The following is a 16,627-nucleotide window of genomic DNA, read 5'->3' as shown; positions in this document are numbered from 1 at the left end:
AATAAGACATTTCATGGATTTCAGTTTAAAGATTTATTTGTATTACTATATCTTATTCAGGTTACCCATTGGTCTGCGACAGCCAAAGTTGTCATCAGAATGAAGCTTTCCCCTCCTTCCCAGAGAATGACAAAGAAGCCTTGGAACTGGAACGGGAATATGTCCATAGAGTTTACGAGGAGATAGCAGAGCACTTCAGCAGCACAAGGCATACCCCGTGGCCCCAGATTGGGGCATTCTTGAAAGCTTTACCAAAGGGCTCAATAGTGGCAGACATTGGGTGTGGAAATGGAAAATATCTAGGCCTGAATAAGGAGATATATATGGTAAGTCAACTTCATACTTGGTGAGTTACTCACACATGATAACAATTTTTTTTTTACTTCAAAGGGACTGTGTTTTCATTGGTGTAGTTTTTTAATTCATTGATGTGGCCACAGTCCTACTGCAGCTGTATAGAGAGATGATAAATTCATTACCTAGTATCCAGCTGTCTAGTGATGCGCTTTTCTGAACTGAGCCAACTAGTACCAGATAACATGCTTGCAACTGGGCCCATAATTAAAGACCCAATAGAGATGGTCACAGCTCCCTCTTTTTTGACATAGAAATGGGAACACAGTATCAATTACACACCACACTGATATACTAGAGTTGTTTGGGGTATATTTAACATTTTTCAAAAGTATCTAAAACATCATTTACCCACAATAATAAAAAGCACAATGAATAGTATTGTGACTTCTTAATATCTATTCTAAGCTTAGTGGGGAAAAAATTATCTTCCTCATCTTTAGATTTATTAGGTAATAACAGGATTTGCCTATTTCTTGAAAGTTTCTAGAATGTCCCTGTGAGTATAAAGCATGTATATTCATGGCATGAAGCTGTTTAGTTTCTTTTGTTTTGTGACAAAGTATCCTGTTAATGGAGTGACAGTGTAAAAGATTGAAAACTAGAGAGAACTCCCATTGTTTCTTCATTCCTCAAGTGACTGTGTGTGTATGTGTGTGTATGTGTGTGTATGTGTGTCTATCTATCTGTCTGTGTGTATGTGAGTCAGGTCAAGTAGAATTTAATAACCATAGGTTAGAATTCCTTTGGGGAAGGACTAATCTTATTCCTGTGTTCTTGGTGTTGTGATACAAGGACACTCTCAAGGTGTCTCTTAAGAACTTTGGAATTGATTGTGTGGCATGGGAGACACTGGCATAGGACCACTCAGCATGGCATCAGAGAAGGTGCTGTGCTTTATGAGCAAAGCAGAATTGAAGTAGCTCAAAAGAAACTCAAGATGTGCAGATTTAGAGAATCCGCCCCAAATGTTCACATGGACTATTTGTGCCCAACCTGTGGTAGAACATTCCAAGCTCGTATTGATCTGATCAGCCACAGTCAGACACCCTGTAACTTGACTCTCGCTCAGTGATGTCATTTTGGTCCTCTTTGAGAAGGAAGGCCATCAACCAACCAACCAACCCAATCTTATTCCAGATCTAATACCATCCCTGGTATATGCAATGATGATGATGATATTGGTGATGTGTTAATAATGTAGCTTTTTGTTTAAAAAATCTTTTTTTATGTATTGGTCCAAGAGATGAGGGACTAAAGTAAAGGAGAACAAGCAGAACTATAATACAATAATTTCCTATCCCGCTCCCCTCATTCCACCAGCATCATACTCTTTCCCATAATCAGTATTCTAAAGCAAGAAAACAAGCTCTGGTTAGGGTTTAATATGGGTTTAACTAGGAAATATTTCCTGGTCCCTACTGCTGTCGTTCTCCTTTCAAATTACTTTTTTTTTTTTTTTGCACTTTTTTTTTGGTGAGGCAATTGAGGTTAAGTGGCTTGCCCAGAGTCACACAGCTAGTAAGTGTCAAATGTCTGAGGCTGGATTTGAACTCAGGTCTTCCTGACTCCAAGACAGGAGCTCTATCCACTGCACCATCTAGCTGCCCCTCAAATTTCTTTCTTTTTATTCACAGCAGAAACTGGGCCTGTGATTTCATTGATTTAGGGAACTCCCAGGTGAGGAAACTCCCTCTACAAGTACAGATCAACACCTTTGCAACTTTTAGTCCCTAGAGAATTGGCTAGAGCACAGAGACATTATGTTAGTGCTGTCAAATTCAAATAAAGGGTCCCTATAGTGCAGATTGACTTAGAAAACCACAAAATAACATTATCTATGTTGTATTGTATTTTTTTAAAAATTTTTGTTAAACACACCTCAATTATCTGATTGGAGCCACAGTAGAGAGTTTTACTGTTTTGACAACTCTGGGTTACTTGACTTACCCGGAGTCTCACAGACAATATATGTCAGAATACAGAACTTAAACACAGGTCTTCCTAGCTTCAAGGTAAGTCTCTTAGTCAGCAAGTATTTCTTAAGCAATTAGGATGTTCTAGGAAGCTCTCTATCTGCTGTGCTATAGTGTAAAGAAAAACTTCCTATTAATTGGAACTGATGAAAAAGACAATAGAGTCAGTCAGGAGGCAGTCGATTTCTCCTGATTGGAGCTCTTCAGGCATAGGCTGAAGAATTGTTTGTAGAGATGTTACAGATCTTACTCAAAAATAGGTTAGACCAAAGGGCCTATGAGTTCTCTTCCAACTCTTAAGATTCCGTGAATCTCCGAAATGTTTGTTGAAATGAAGTAAATATTTTGGGCAAAAGATGTTTAATTTATTGGGTCAAGACATTGATATTTATGACAAGGTAATTTTTTTTTACATTATAAGAAGTAGGTTTTAGAGGTTGTATGTGTTTTAAGATAAGGAGTCATAGTAGGATTTAAATCAAGGAATGTGATGTTTATTCTGACTTTGGCATGTATGTTGCCTCAAAACACCTATCATTTTATTCTTCCCAGAAATACAGGTAGATGTCCATGAATAAACTGGTGGTCTCTGCTCATTGTTATTGATCATTACATAACAATATCAGGAGGGCTTTTCTGGGTACTCTGCCCCATTCTCAATATAAAGCCTTTAGAGTGAGGGTTCTTAACCTAGGATCTGTTAACTTGTTTGTTTTCTTTTTAATATTTTGGTAACTGTACTTTCATACCATTGTAATCCTTTGTAATCCAATGTATTTTATGCATTTAAAACATTCTGAGGAGTCAGCCGTCACCAGATTGCCCAAGGGTCGATAACATAAAAAAGTTAACCCCTGCTTTAGAGAGATGTGAAGATAGATTTGGGAAGAGAAATGCAGGATAATAATTGTTTGATAATAGGATAAAGAACTTGTAGATAGTTAGATGGATGACTATGAATGAAAGGAACCAACTCACTGGGCACGTTAGATGGGTCTGGTCATTTCTCTTTGAGGGGTGTACATTAGACCTGGTGTATTATTTCCAAACATTTCCTGGCCTCTTTTCTGTTGGAGAAAATGAAGAGTATATCAGCAGTGTTAAGACTGCACTCATTTGGGGAAAGTTTTCTTTTGTTGCTGCTATTATGCTCCTTGTTGCATTTTGTCATATGTTTCCCAAAGTATGATTTGCTTGCCCAAGGCTCTCATATTATCAGTATAGTAGCTGAACTGTATCTCTAGAAAATGAGCTTATTGGAAGGTTAGATTTCTTGAGGCAATTCTATGTAAAAGAAAGAATGCTGTTGTTGAATTCAGAAAATCTGGGCTTAAGTCCATGCTTTGATGATTACTAGCTGTGTGACCACGGGCAAGTCACTTCCCATCTTTGTGCCCTCTTTTCCTCAACGGTAAATGGAAGAGATTTGACTGGACAGTCCCTAAGATTCTTTGCAGCCCTAAGTCTTCTGTTCCTAAAATGAGTTCTTTTTCACTTTGTTCAACTTAAGTAAGCCAGTGTTTGATACTTTTGAAAAAAATTAATTCTACCGAGTATTAGTAATTATAATGAGGGACAAGAACCAAAATAGAGTGCATATTATTTTGAACAGTATAGTTCCTTAGGAGTTGTTATGCCATAATTGTTCATTCATCCATAGTACTTTTCACTCTTCTATGCATTCGGTTTTAGTGTAGAATATGACACCTATTTAATAATGGACCAAAAATGAATGATCTCATATCAAGTAAAAAAGAAATGTCCTTGACAGGATGATTAATGTCCCTCAATTCTCAAAAGAGTTGAGGAAACTGCCGATCATTGCTCATTATGACACCAAATTGTCAGAGTAAATAAAAGCTTGAGGTGACCACTTCTGTTTAAGTCTGTTTACAATTTTATTCCTCCTTTTCAAAAATTAAATTAAGAGGCAATGCCTGGGATAATTAATTGCTAATTTATTATTTAATATTCTCTAAGCACCTATCACTAAGTGCCAAACTCTCCATAGGCCATCGTACATGTATAGTGACCTTTGATCCTCAGAAAGCTAAGAGAAGGCACACAAAGAAATTCAGCAAAATGATACATGCAATAAGGCACTTGAGGCCACATCAGGCCTTACATGTACTTGATAAAAAGGTAGATTGCCACTTTCATTTTCTTCCATTTCCCTCCTATGCACAGACACAAACACACGTACACACTAACAACAGTATTCATCATCATCATCATAATAGCATTTATATAGCACCTACTATGTGCCAGGCACTTGGCTAAGCACTTTACCATTATTATCTCATTTGATCCTTACAATGACCCTAGGAGGTAGGTGCTGTTATAATTCCTATTTCACAGTTGAGGAAACTGAGTTAAGCAGAGGTTAAATGACTTGTTCAGGATCACAGAGCTAGTAAGCAGATGAGGCCAGATTTGAAGTCAGGTATTTTTGACTCCAGGCTCAGTGCTTTATCCACTGCACCATCTAGCTAGCCCATTTTCTGAGTTTATTACTAACCAAACACTGATTGAGCAATTCTAAAAGTTTTAATTTCAAAAGCTTTCGATCAAGTACCTCATTTTTGTTGGGGTTTAGAAATTCTTCTGTGATAGAAACAAGGGGCAAAAAGAGCTAAGGTACCTTGAAAAAAAACAGTGGGTTTGAGAAGCACTGTAACATAGCGGATAAAGGACTGACACTGGAGTCAGAAAGATGTGGGTCTTATAATCTGGTTGTGTGGTCCTGTGCAGGTCACTTAAACTCTCAATGTCCCAGGTAACTTTCTGTGTCTATGAATTATAGAACAGTTGCTAACCTACCTTGGTAGAGGGAGTTTCTTCAGAGACCATAGTTCTAAACCAGACAAAAAGTGGGATTACTTTATTCACTTTCAACTTATGGCCACTGAGTAGCTGTCACCATATAGCCTATAATTTAAAGGCAGATGTATCTTCTGAGTAATCATAGATAAGTATGTGCTGTTATAAGACTATCAGAGTGGTAGAAACTTTTCTGTGATGATGGTTCTGTTTTTAGTAGGAAAAACAACCATATGGTGTTTTATAAGAAGCCTTGGATTTCAATCTGTGGTTATATAGATAGAGATTGAGATGTCATATTCCAACTATTTGCCCATTTACTTCTCTCATCCATTTGTTTTGTTTTATTAATTTGGGTACTGGATATCTACAGTGTCTTTCAAAGTAATGAAAACTGTCCTAATCAATTGAATGTGATCCTTTTAACATATACATTGAATCCATACATGGTAATAATACCATGATCCAGTCTAGTTGCCATGGTATTCACAAAAAATCATTCATATTGCAGTCCCTGCTCAATGTTCTGAGTCACTAACAGTAGTGACAAAGTGACTTGTTAGTTTTGAGTTTTAATTTCTCATGAAGTTCAAACAGTACACTGAGAATCAAATACTTTCTGTTATAGATTGGTTGTGATCGTAGTCAAAACCTTGTTGAGATATGTGGGGAAAGGCAGTTTGAAGCTTTTGTCTGTGATGCCCTGGCTGTGCCCCTTAGAAGTGAGACATGTGATGCTTGCATTTCCATCGCAGTTATTCACCATTTTGCAACAGCAGTAAGTATTTTTCATTTTCTACCTGATGTTCTAAGCACCATAATTGAGAATATCAGGGTGGGCTTTTTTTGTTTTGTTTTAGGGTTGGATTTTTTTTTTTGCCTATTTATTACCTTGCAGCTTTTTATTATTTCCCATTCCTTTGATTATTGTCAGCCAGTTTCCCCAGTATCCAAAAGGAATGTAGGATGAAGACAGGCTTCATGTGAAGTAATCAGAAAATACATGTTTACATGGATAGACATACCTACATATCTGTAAATACATATACATATATTGTATATACACACACATGCCACACCCTCCTAGAAAAAAACCCTTATGGTGTTTTTTCCTGTACAAATACCTGTGTATAAATTGTACTCAAGCTCCTTTTTCTCATGTATATGCCCATAACCTGTAATTGTTACCTTGGTTTCTGTCAATCATTTTGGTCACATCAGCTAGGTCTGTAGTACAGTCTACTGTAAGTTGCTTTAACAGTTAAGAGAAAGGAAAGCCAAGGTAGTGCAGCAGGGTGGTGCAGTGGATAGAGCATTGGGTTTGGAATCAGTAAGACTCATCTTCATGAGCTCAAATCTGGCCTCAGACACTTATTAGGTATGTTACCCTGGGCAGGTTACTTAACCCTATTTGCCTCAGTTCCTCATCTCTAAAAAATAAGTGGGAGGAGGAAATGGCCAACCACTCCAGTATCTGCCAAGAAAACCCTAAAATGGGGTCGCAAAGTGTTGGGCACGACTGAAACAATTGAACAACAACAAAGCCAAGGTCTAAGATGCATAATAATAAAAATTTCTATTTCTTCTTAATTAAATATACAGGTCATCAAAACTTGGTTCTCACTGATTTCCAGTTGCAGTCAATCATTAATCATTTTTAAAGCACCTCCTGTGTGCTAAGCCCTGGAGTACAAAGAAAGGCAAAGGACAGTCCCTGTTCTCCAGGAACTCACACTATAACGGGGAAGACAACATGAAAAAGAAGCTGAAAACTGGAGGGGCCTGGTGGAAGGGGAGGAGGATACTGGCTTGGGGACATGATGAAGCCGGTGACAAGTGATGAAATGGCTGCCCTGGGCACCTTCCTTAAATGGAGGCTCTGAGAGGACCTCTCTGATGTCCACCCTTAACTACTCTGCAATCAGAGGGAGACGGGGCTCAGGGACAGAGGGTGCTGAGTAGGTGTGAGTTTCAGAAAGGATGTTCTCTTGTGGGATGATGAGTTTCCGGAGATCATGAAGTCCGGGAGTGCAGCTGGTAGGGAGATGAAGTGGAATTTCATTCTCATAATCAGTCTTCTGTGACACACTAGTCTTTGCCCAAATGGATACTTTGATTATTTAATTATGAAAAGCTACATGTATGAACATTCAGGGAGTGAGAGGGTATCCAGCTCCTGGATATCCAACCAAATGTAAGGGTGGGGAACCCTTACAGCAGCCCACATGTGGCCGTCTAGGTCCTCAAGTGTGGCCCTTTGACTGAAGGATCCCTAACCCCTGACTTAGGTAAAAGCAAATGATACAGGAGGTGACAAGATAAAATTTCTTTTTTTTCACTCCTAATCTCAATTTTAGCTTTTCTTAAACTGAGAATTCATTATGGAATGGGAGGTTTTCTATTTTACTCCTTCAATTTACTTAGCATGTCTTAGTGGAATTGCTCACTCTAATTTGAAAAGTGTTACTGTCTATTTTATTTATATATATTTACATACCCATCTATATACACATATATACATATACATTTGTATATATTTTACCATTTTCTTCCTTTATGTTCTTTGGGTTGATAAATGGCAATGTGTTTTTGTTAGGAAAGAAGACTGGCAACCCTCCAAGAACTGGCTCGACTCCTGAGGCCTGGAGGAAAGGCTCTCATTTATGTCTGGGCAATGGAACAAGAATACAATAAGCAGAAGTCTAAGTACCTTAGGGGCAGCAGGGATAGTGAGGAGAAGGAAGAGCATCTCAACAGTGGTGTGTTGGCCTCAGGGCTATTTGGAGAGCAGAATCCTGGCACCAGCAGTCACAATTCTGTATGTTCTATCTCAGCCACTAATGACTTGAAGGATGGAGGTTGTAATGCAAATGGAGTAATTAATTCCAAGCTGCCAGTTCACACTAACAGGACTTCTTTTCATTCTCAAGATGTACTGGTCCCTTGGCACCTCAAAAGGGACCCTATGAGAGATAAACATGCCGAGCCGCTGAAACTCACACCTGATCTGGGGGTGCCACATGATCCAAGCCCTGTATTTCACCGCTATTACCATGTATTTTGTGAAGGAGAACTGGAAACAGCATGTAGAATGTTAAATAACATAAGCATTCAGCACAGCTATTATGATCAGGGAAACTGGTGTGTGATTTTCAAAAAGCTGTGACTCTCTAAGCACTTCATCTAGGCAAGATATGTATAATTACTTAAAAAAAATTAGTTTACCATTTCTTTGGCTAAGAAGAAAGTCTTCTGGGGGAAAAACCACCAAACATACTTGCTAGAAGATTGAAGAAGCAGAGAGATGGAGGTTTATCAGCAGACAGCCAATCTGTATATGGACCCTGCTCTCCCAGCTGGATGACCTCGGACAAGGCATTTAAGCTCTCTTTTCATCTTTCAAGTAGGGTTTATGATATAGTTCCTCTTCTCTTCTTTTCTCACAGGAACACGGACTTGGTAAAAAGTGAATGAATTGGTTTATGAAAAGCTTTGATATCCTTTAAATTTACTCCTGTTAATTGAAGGTGTTTCTCCTTAAAGGATTGAGGAATGCCTTTATTTTAAAATATTAATTTCAAATTCTTTGGAATTTATATAGAAATCACAATTTGGTAGTGTCTCAATGAATTTGTATTTTTTTAATAAAAGAACTTGAATCTTGTTGACACTGAAATAATTACTCCTTCAAGAGAAAATGGTTATTTTCTTAACCCTGGATTTGTATTTGTTTGTTTGGGGCGGGGGGAGCGGGCTGGGATTTGGTCATTCATATTAATCAGGAAACCCTCTAACCTTGAGTTTCCCCCAAGTTTCATCCCCGGTCCCCCTTTTCTTTTTCATTCTGTACAATCTCACTAAATGATATTATCAGTTCCCATGGGTTCAGTTATCATTTCTGCAAATCACTCCCAGATCTATTTATCAAGCTCTAATTTCTACTGAGTTACACAATTTTAGTTGCCTCTTGAACATCTCATACTGGATTTCTTTGGGCATCTCAAAACTCATGGTGTCCAAACAGAACTCATTGTCTTTCTCTCAAAATCCTCCCCCTTCCAGTCTTCCCTATTATGCTTTTCTTTTTTTTTTTTTGGTGAGACAATCCGAGTTAAGTGATTTGCCTAGGGTCACACAGCTAGTGAGTGTTGTGTGTCTAAATCCAGATTTGAACTCAGGTCTTCCTGACTCCAGAGCTGGTGCTCTATCCACTGTGCCACCTAGCTGCGCCTTCCCAGTTACTCTTGAAGACTCTACTATCCTCTCAGTCATACAGGCTTATGACCTTGATGTCATCCTTGACTCATCATTCTCAGCCAGCCCACACAGCTGGCCCATTGCCAAATCTTGTTACTACCTTCTCATATACATATCTGTCTCTCCACTTATTCAGCCACAATTCTAGATCAGACTCTTATCACCTCTCACTTGGACTACTACATTTGTTATCTAATAGTCTCCTTGCCTCAAGTTTCTCCCCATTCCTAACCATGAGCCACTCAGCTACCAAGGTCTATTGTTATAAATTGAAGGTCTGGCCATGTCACCCCACTGCTCAGTGATCTTCATTGGCTCCCTATCACCTCCAGGATTACAGATAAAGTCATCTGTTTGGCATTTAAAACACTTCCAAACGTGGACATGGCCCCTTTCCACCTTTCTTGTCTTACTTAATATACCTTACTTCCCTCCACAAAATCTGTAGTACACTTACTTAAATATGGCATGCTATCTGCCATCTTTGCACTGGCTGTTCCCCATGCCTTGAATGCTCTGCTCCTATACTTCTTCTTAGTGTTCCTAGGTTTATTCAAGTCAACTCAAATATCATCTTCTGCAGGACATCTTACCATCCCTCCAGTTGCTAATCTTCTTCCAGAATACCTTCATCTACTCTGTATATATCTTCTATGTACCTACTTATTTACATGATTTCCTCCATTTGAATGTATGATCCTTAAGGGAAGGGACTTTTATCATTTCTTTGTGTCTTTAGTGCTTAACACAGTGCCCAGTACTTAGCAAACAGTAAATATTGACTAACTGAAAATGAAAGATCATTTGAATATGATTATGATCACAAATTCCAGGTAGGATGATTAACCAAAGATAAACTCATAGATCCATTATAGATCTCCATAGAACGGTAGGTGCTACACCAGAATTGTCTTTCCTAATCCTCTTAATAAAGCAGCAAAGGAATGTTACAAGCCACAGATTAGACTAATTGCATCCTTCTGGCTAAAGAAAATACCCATTTTACATTCCATGAAAATGTTAGGTTAAGATGTGGTTGTGTAATTCATTTCATCCCTTGACAAGCATAGGATTGTTCTGTTTGATTCTCCTTTTTCTCTTGACTGCTCTTTTTTGGTCTCTATTATCTTTTCTTCCTGTTCTTCCCTAAGTCAGTCCCCCAAAACTGTGTACTTGGCCAGAGATCTTCTCTAGTCATTCTTTCCCTGGGTAATCTCTTTTGCTTCAGTGAATTTAGTTATCACTTTTATGCAGATGACTCCCAAATTTATATCTACAGCTCTGAGCTTCCATCTCGCCTTTTTAACTATGTACTGGATGTATCTACCTCAACACAATGTCAAATTCAACATGTCTATATGGTCTATATGTAAGCTCTCTTACTAGAAGGAAAGGGATAGAACAACTACATAAAATAGAAGCCTAATTAATAAATTTGGTAGTAGCATTTTCCTGTTTAACTCCTTTTAGCAGTTCAGTTTAGTAACATATAGCGTAGCATTTCAGCTACGCTATTTTGGATTCATGCATTCATACATAGGTGGCCTCCAGCTACCTTCCCTATCACAATCCTCCTGTAATAACACCTGCAAACAAACACAACAGTTGTTTTGTACTGAGAATCACTAATGAACAGATGTTAAGTCATTGTGTTATATGAAAGTAGAAATGGAAAGAATTCAGCCCAGAACATATTGCAGAAGAATGATATTAGAGAATGCTTTACATTTCCTTCCTTTCTGTTAAGAAATGATGAACTCTGAGATAAGAATATTACATGTGCTGTCAGTCCCAATAACTACTCTTAATTGTTTTTTAAAAGAAAAAGTGCCGTTGTTGGGGAGGATTTTTTTTTTGATGGGGAAGTGATAGTTATGTCAAATGAAGTGCTCAGTAATTAAAAAAAAACAACAAATATATATTATTCCTACTGCATTTCCCTGATTTGCCAGCCTAATGAATCTGTCAGAAGTTTCTTCTGGCATGCCTTGCTGTTGGTAAATTTCTGTGTCCTGATCAGCAACTTCTTAAAGTGTTAATAGAATATGTTTGGTGATTCATTGTAAAACTTTCTCTGGGAATTGACACCAACAGTAAACTCTATTCCTTTATACTCAGTCTTCAAAATTTGTTGTTAAATCAAAACATTAAAAAAAATAAGAAATATTGACAATGAAAGAATAAAATTTCCAAGACAAGAAAAATTTTAAGAAAGGTCGAGCAAAGGGTGAAGAAGACAACCGCAAGATCAATGTGGGACCACCCAGGGTCAAGGGAAGGAATCACAGGGCCCCTGTTACAGCTGGGAGTCCGAGCAGGGAAAACCTAGGATGTAAGTCTGAGTGAATCCTACATGGTCAAAGAATGCTGGTAGGATGGAGCCAGATTTGTTCAGAATTGAGGAATGCTGGAGAAATATCTGGGCATCCATAGGTGGTGAACTACAGCAGGAATAGAAGAATAGGGGTGCGGTGTCCTGGAAAGAGAGCTGGATTGGGAGTCAGAGGATATAGGTACAAATCCTAGCTCTGCTACTTACTGCCTGTGTGACTATGGACAAACAACCCCTCTGGGCTTCACTTTCCTCATTTGTAGAATGAAAGATAGAGTAACTGGCCTCTAACTTCCTTTCCAGCTCTAAACTCTATGGTTAATTAATTTTCAATCCAGGGGTCTCAAGGATAGTGTGTGTGTGTGTGTGTGTGTGTGTGTGTGTGTGTGTTGGTGTGTTCTCTAGTTTGTACTACTGTTTGATCTACCCATGTTCCCTTTGAAAGATGTTTACCCCTTTCTGATCTCTCGTTTTCGCTAGCAGAAGAATACTTAGAAAACTTTGAGGGATGATGTGTATTTTTTTTTTTTAGGGACGGGAAGGGAGGTATTGAGTTGACTGACAGCTCTGCTTTCAACCTCACAGAAAAGGAAGAACACCCAAGCTGAAAGTGATTGGTGGTAGTAGCACAGCCCAGCAAGGCTCCACAGGGCAGCGTTCCGGGTCCGTGTCCTCCCAGGTGCTTGTACCATCAAGCCTATCTATGTCTTTCGTAAGAAGGGCTTTACAAAATGATTTGGGTCGATTTAGAAAATTTCCTAATTCCAGATGTGCGAGATATGCCTTGCAAATAATTTCACTAAGTCAGCTAACACGCAAAAATGTCAAGATTTTTCAATCTCTTCTGAGCTGATTTAGCATTCACGAGAGATAACACACTCCCATGGAATCAGAGGAAAATGACATAGGAAGGGCAGCGAGGAGTAGCAGAAAAGTTTCTGTAATGAGAGTGAGGAGATATGGGTTCTAGTTCTGGTTCTCTCCTTAACCAGCTGGATGGGCTGCACAATAGCTGGGTAGTACACTGGGGGAGCGCTAGACCTGGAGTCAGGAAGACCTGAATTCAAATCCAACCTCAGACACTTAACTAGCTGTGAAACCTTGACTAATTCGTTTAATTTCTGTCTGCCTCAGTTTTCTCATCTACCCAATGAGGATAATTAAGAATAAAATGAGATATTTATAAAATGTTTCAGGTGCGATATTCACCCAGTTGATAAACAATTATTATGTGCCAAACACTGTGCTAAGTGCTAGTGATACAAAAAGAGGCAAGCTCCTTCCCTCAAGGAGCTTACAGTCTGATGGGAGAGAAAACAAACAAATATGCACAAACAAGCTATATACAGGATTAATAGGAAATAATTAAAAGAAGGAAGGCGCTAGAATTAAGAGGGGTTGGGAAATGGTACCTGTAGAAGAGAATTTTACTTATAAAAGTAAATGTTGAAAACTAAAAATTAATTAATTTTTAAAAAAAAGAAGATGGAATTTTAGTTGGGACCTAAAGAAAACCAGTAGGCAGAGATGAGGAGGGAGAACATTCCAGGCATGGGGGACAACCAGAGAAAATGCTCAGAGCTGAGACAGAGTGTCTCGTTCATGGAACATCCAGGAAGCCAGAGGCACTGGACTAAAGAGTATTGCAGGGAGTAAGGTATAAGAAGAATGGAAAGGTAGGAGAGGGCTAGGTTGTGAAGGGCTTTGAATACCAAATAGAGGATTTTGATCCTAGAGGCAACAGGGAACTACTGGAATTTATTGGGGTGGGGGGGGTGGGGAAGGTGAGGTGGAGGAGTGGTGCTACAGTCAGACCCATGCTTGAGGGAAATCACTTTGGCAGCTGAATGAAGAATGGATTGGAGTAGGGAAAGACTTGAGGCAGGCAGACCCACCAGCAGGCTATCGTAGCAGTTTGGGTTCGAGGTGATGAGAGCCTGTGCCAGGGTAGTGACGATGTCAGAGGAGTAGCAGTGGTTGACTGACCACCGTGGGAGGAAACTTTTTCCAATACATTAAGAGGTTTAGTAATCAAAAAGTTAGTAATTATTTATTAAGCGCATGCTATATGCCAAGACCTGTGCCAGATGGTGGAGATACAAAGACAAAAATAAAACGGTCTCTGCCCACAAAGAGCTTACATTCTACTGTACAGATGTACACATTAGAGTATATAAAAGATAAATACAAGATCATCATGGGAGGATTCCATGTAGAAAGTGGCACTTGAGCTGAGTTTTGAGGGAAATTCAGAATTCTAATAAGGAGAGAGGATATTCCAAGCATGGAGGACAGTGTAAAGGCCCAGAAAGGGGAGAGAGAGTTATGTGTAATAGCAAGCAGGTCAGTTTGGCTTGAAAGCAGAATGTGTAGGTGATAAATATTTAATAAGGTTAGTAAAGATGGAGGTTGGGGCATAGTGGTGAAGGGCCTTAAATGTAAGAGTATTTGTACTACATTTTAGAGCCAAAGAGGAATCCACCCAAGTTTATTAAGCAAAGGAGTGACATGGTCAGATCTGGTGCATCAGGAAAATAGTAATAGTGTCCACAACTCTCTATTTTCACCTTAATTTTCCCCATATTATTATTTCTAAAAAATAATAAGTCACATTTATTTGGCAATTTGAGGTTTACTAAGCACTTTTCTTACCAGAACCTTGTAATTTGGATAATCCTTTTTACAGATGAGGGAACTGAGGCCCAGAAAAGGTAAGTGAATTCACAAGGCCTGCAGTGTGGTTGGCTGGGATTTGAACCCTGGTCTTCTGACTTATAATTTCTTTTTCATACAGAATTAAAAAAAAACATCTTTCCAGCAGTGTCTTTTAGATGAAAGAATTGCTATCATGCTTAAGATTTATTTTTTTAGAAGGATTTGTAGCTTATTACCTCAGAAGGTAGCAGTGGTATATGAAAACAATCTATGAATGAATGAATATATCCAAAATAGCATAGCTGGAAATGGAAGCTGGTATAAAAGTAAGGTATCATGGTACAGAAGCAAGAGCACCAGGTAGGTAGTCAGAAGACCTAGGTTTGAATCCCCTCTGTACTACTTACTGTGTGATCCTGGGTATGTCACTTAACTTCTGTCTGCCTCAGTTTTTTCATCTGTAAAATGGGACTGCCCTACCTTATAACAAAGTGTTGTTATGAGGCTCAAATGAGATAACATAAAGCACTTTGTAAACCTCTTAAAGTGGTGTATAAATTCTATTATTATTTCCTCATATTAAAATGGGAGGTTAGACTAGATTGCTTACAGACTCCCTTCTACCTCTACTCTTTGAGCCTATATGCTTATGTTTTTATGTGTATGTATAAAATTATACACATGCGCACATATACATATACATACACTATAGACATATTGTTAACTCTGGTAATAAATGACCGAAGAGTCATAGAGGTTTTGCAACCACTGTTAACTCCAAAAGTACCAAAGAATTCACACAGATTAAAAGCAAAGAGCTTCCTTTATTCCATCAGAGGAGAGAAATTACACACATGTGTCAGGGCCTCCTCTAGTAAGAGACTGAAGGCAGTGGGGCTAAACCTTGATTTATATGTTTGTGGCTAGATAAAGAATCAAACAATGTAGTGTAGCACCAATGGTGAGGCACAACAGCAACAGTGAGGCAAGGTTGTCTAGTGACAAAAAGTCCATTCATAACTGGGCATATCGGTGCTTGCTTGAGCTCAGGGACCATCAGTTCTGTGATTTAGTTGCAGCAGCGTTCGTCCAGAGGGTGAGCGCAAAGGATTGTTGTTATGCCAAGGTCAGGGCAATGCTTGCTTGCTGAGCCTTAGCTCTGGAAAACAAGGTGTCTCCTATTAGAAGAGAGGAACAAAGAGAGAGGGATAGTCTTGGATCCTGACAGTATATATGTGTAGGTGTGTATGTATGTATATATGTATGTATGTGTATCTTGATCTAGAAGGGGTAAAAGAGGAACTGCTACTAGCAAATTTGCCAAGGTTCTATTTATACAGTTGTTCCATCCCCTTCCATCTGGTCTAAGAATTTACCCCATAGGCCATTTCCTCCCTATCCCTCATCAGCTTTAATCTCTCCCAACTAGTGGCTCCTCCCCACTGCCATTCCATATTCCACATAGTCTCATCAATTACTCTTCTTTATCTTATTTCCCTTTCAAGGCCAACCTCTTAGAAAAGAATTGTCTACTCCTACAACCTTATCACTCACTTCTTAATCCAGTCACAGAAAAGTAGAATGTGTGGGTCAGAAGGGACCTCTGAGGTCATTTAGTTCAAACAAGAAACCCCTCTACTATATTCCCAACAAGTGGTCATCTAGGGTTTGCTTGAAGACCTCTAGTGAGGAACCCACTACCTCTGGAGGCAGCGCAATGTCCCTCAGTTGTTAGGAAATTTCCTCTTATATTGATTCTAAATTGCTTTCATTGTAACTTCTACCTAGGAGTGTGCTGGTAAACGTTAGTAACCGTATCTCCAGGAAAAAAAAAAGGGTGCCCTGCACACTTTTGTTTAATCTGCCTTATTAATACTTTCTTAAGTCTATAAGCTGTAAAATAATAAATTAAACCCCAATTTGCAGGGATTTCTAAGGTGTAAATGCTCATGATGAAAATGTAACATTTGCCTCTCACACAGGTTCCAGCGGGTTCCAGCACATTCCTGCTTCTATCCATTGCTCCTAGCTCTGTCCTCTGAGACTAAACAAAGCAGATATAATCTCTCTACCATGCGCCCTTCAAATACCTGAGCATTCAACAGTTTAAATCTTCCTATTTCCTTTCACCAATCCTCTATATGCCATCATCTTGAGGCGTTTCACTATCCTGATCACTTTTCCCTGGACTAAGCCCAATTTTGTTATGGCTTTTCAAGGTCAAAAGAATTAT

General features: G+C 38.9%; 1 protein-coding gene across 1 annotated transcript in view; it reads left to right on the top strand.

Annotated features, from left to right (window-relative positions):
- ALKBH8 (alkB homolog 8, tRNA methyltransferase) overlaps nt 1–8,832 on the top strand; it is a 50,214-nt gene extending 41,382 nt beyond the window's left edge. Inside the window, exons 10-12 of the mRNA XM_027849534.1 lie at nt 61–326; nt 5,779–5,928; nt 7,747–8,832. Of these exons, the coding sequence (XP_027705335.1) occupies nt 61–326; nt 5,779–5,928; nt 7,747–8,316 (986 nt within the window). The 3' untranslated portion in view covers nt 8,317–8,832. The remainder of the gene's footprint in view (nt 1–60; nt 327–5,778; nt 5,929–7,746) is intronic.
- Nucleotides 8,833–16,627: the final 7,795 nt, after the last annotated feature.

This window comes from Vombatus ursinus, unplaced genomic scaffold (genome assembly GCF_900497805.2).
Source record: "Vombatus ursinus unplaced genomic scaffold, bare-nosed wombat genome assembly UNPS02007612.1, whole genome shotgun sequence".
NCBI lineage: Eukaryota > Metazoa > Chordata > Mammalia > Diprotodontia > Vombatidae > Vombatus > Vombatus ursinus.
Note: the sequence above shows the minus strand (reverse complement) of the source record. Positions and strands in the feature narration are given on the sequence as shown.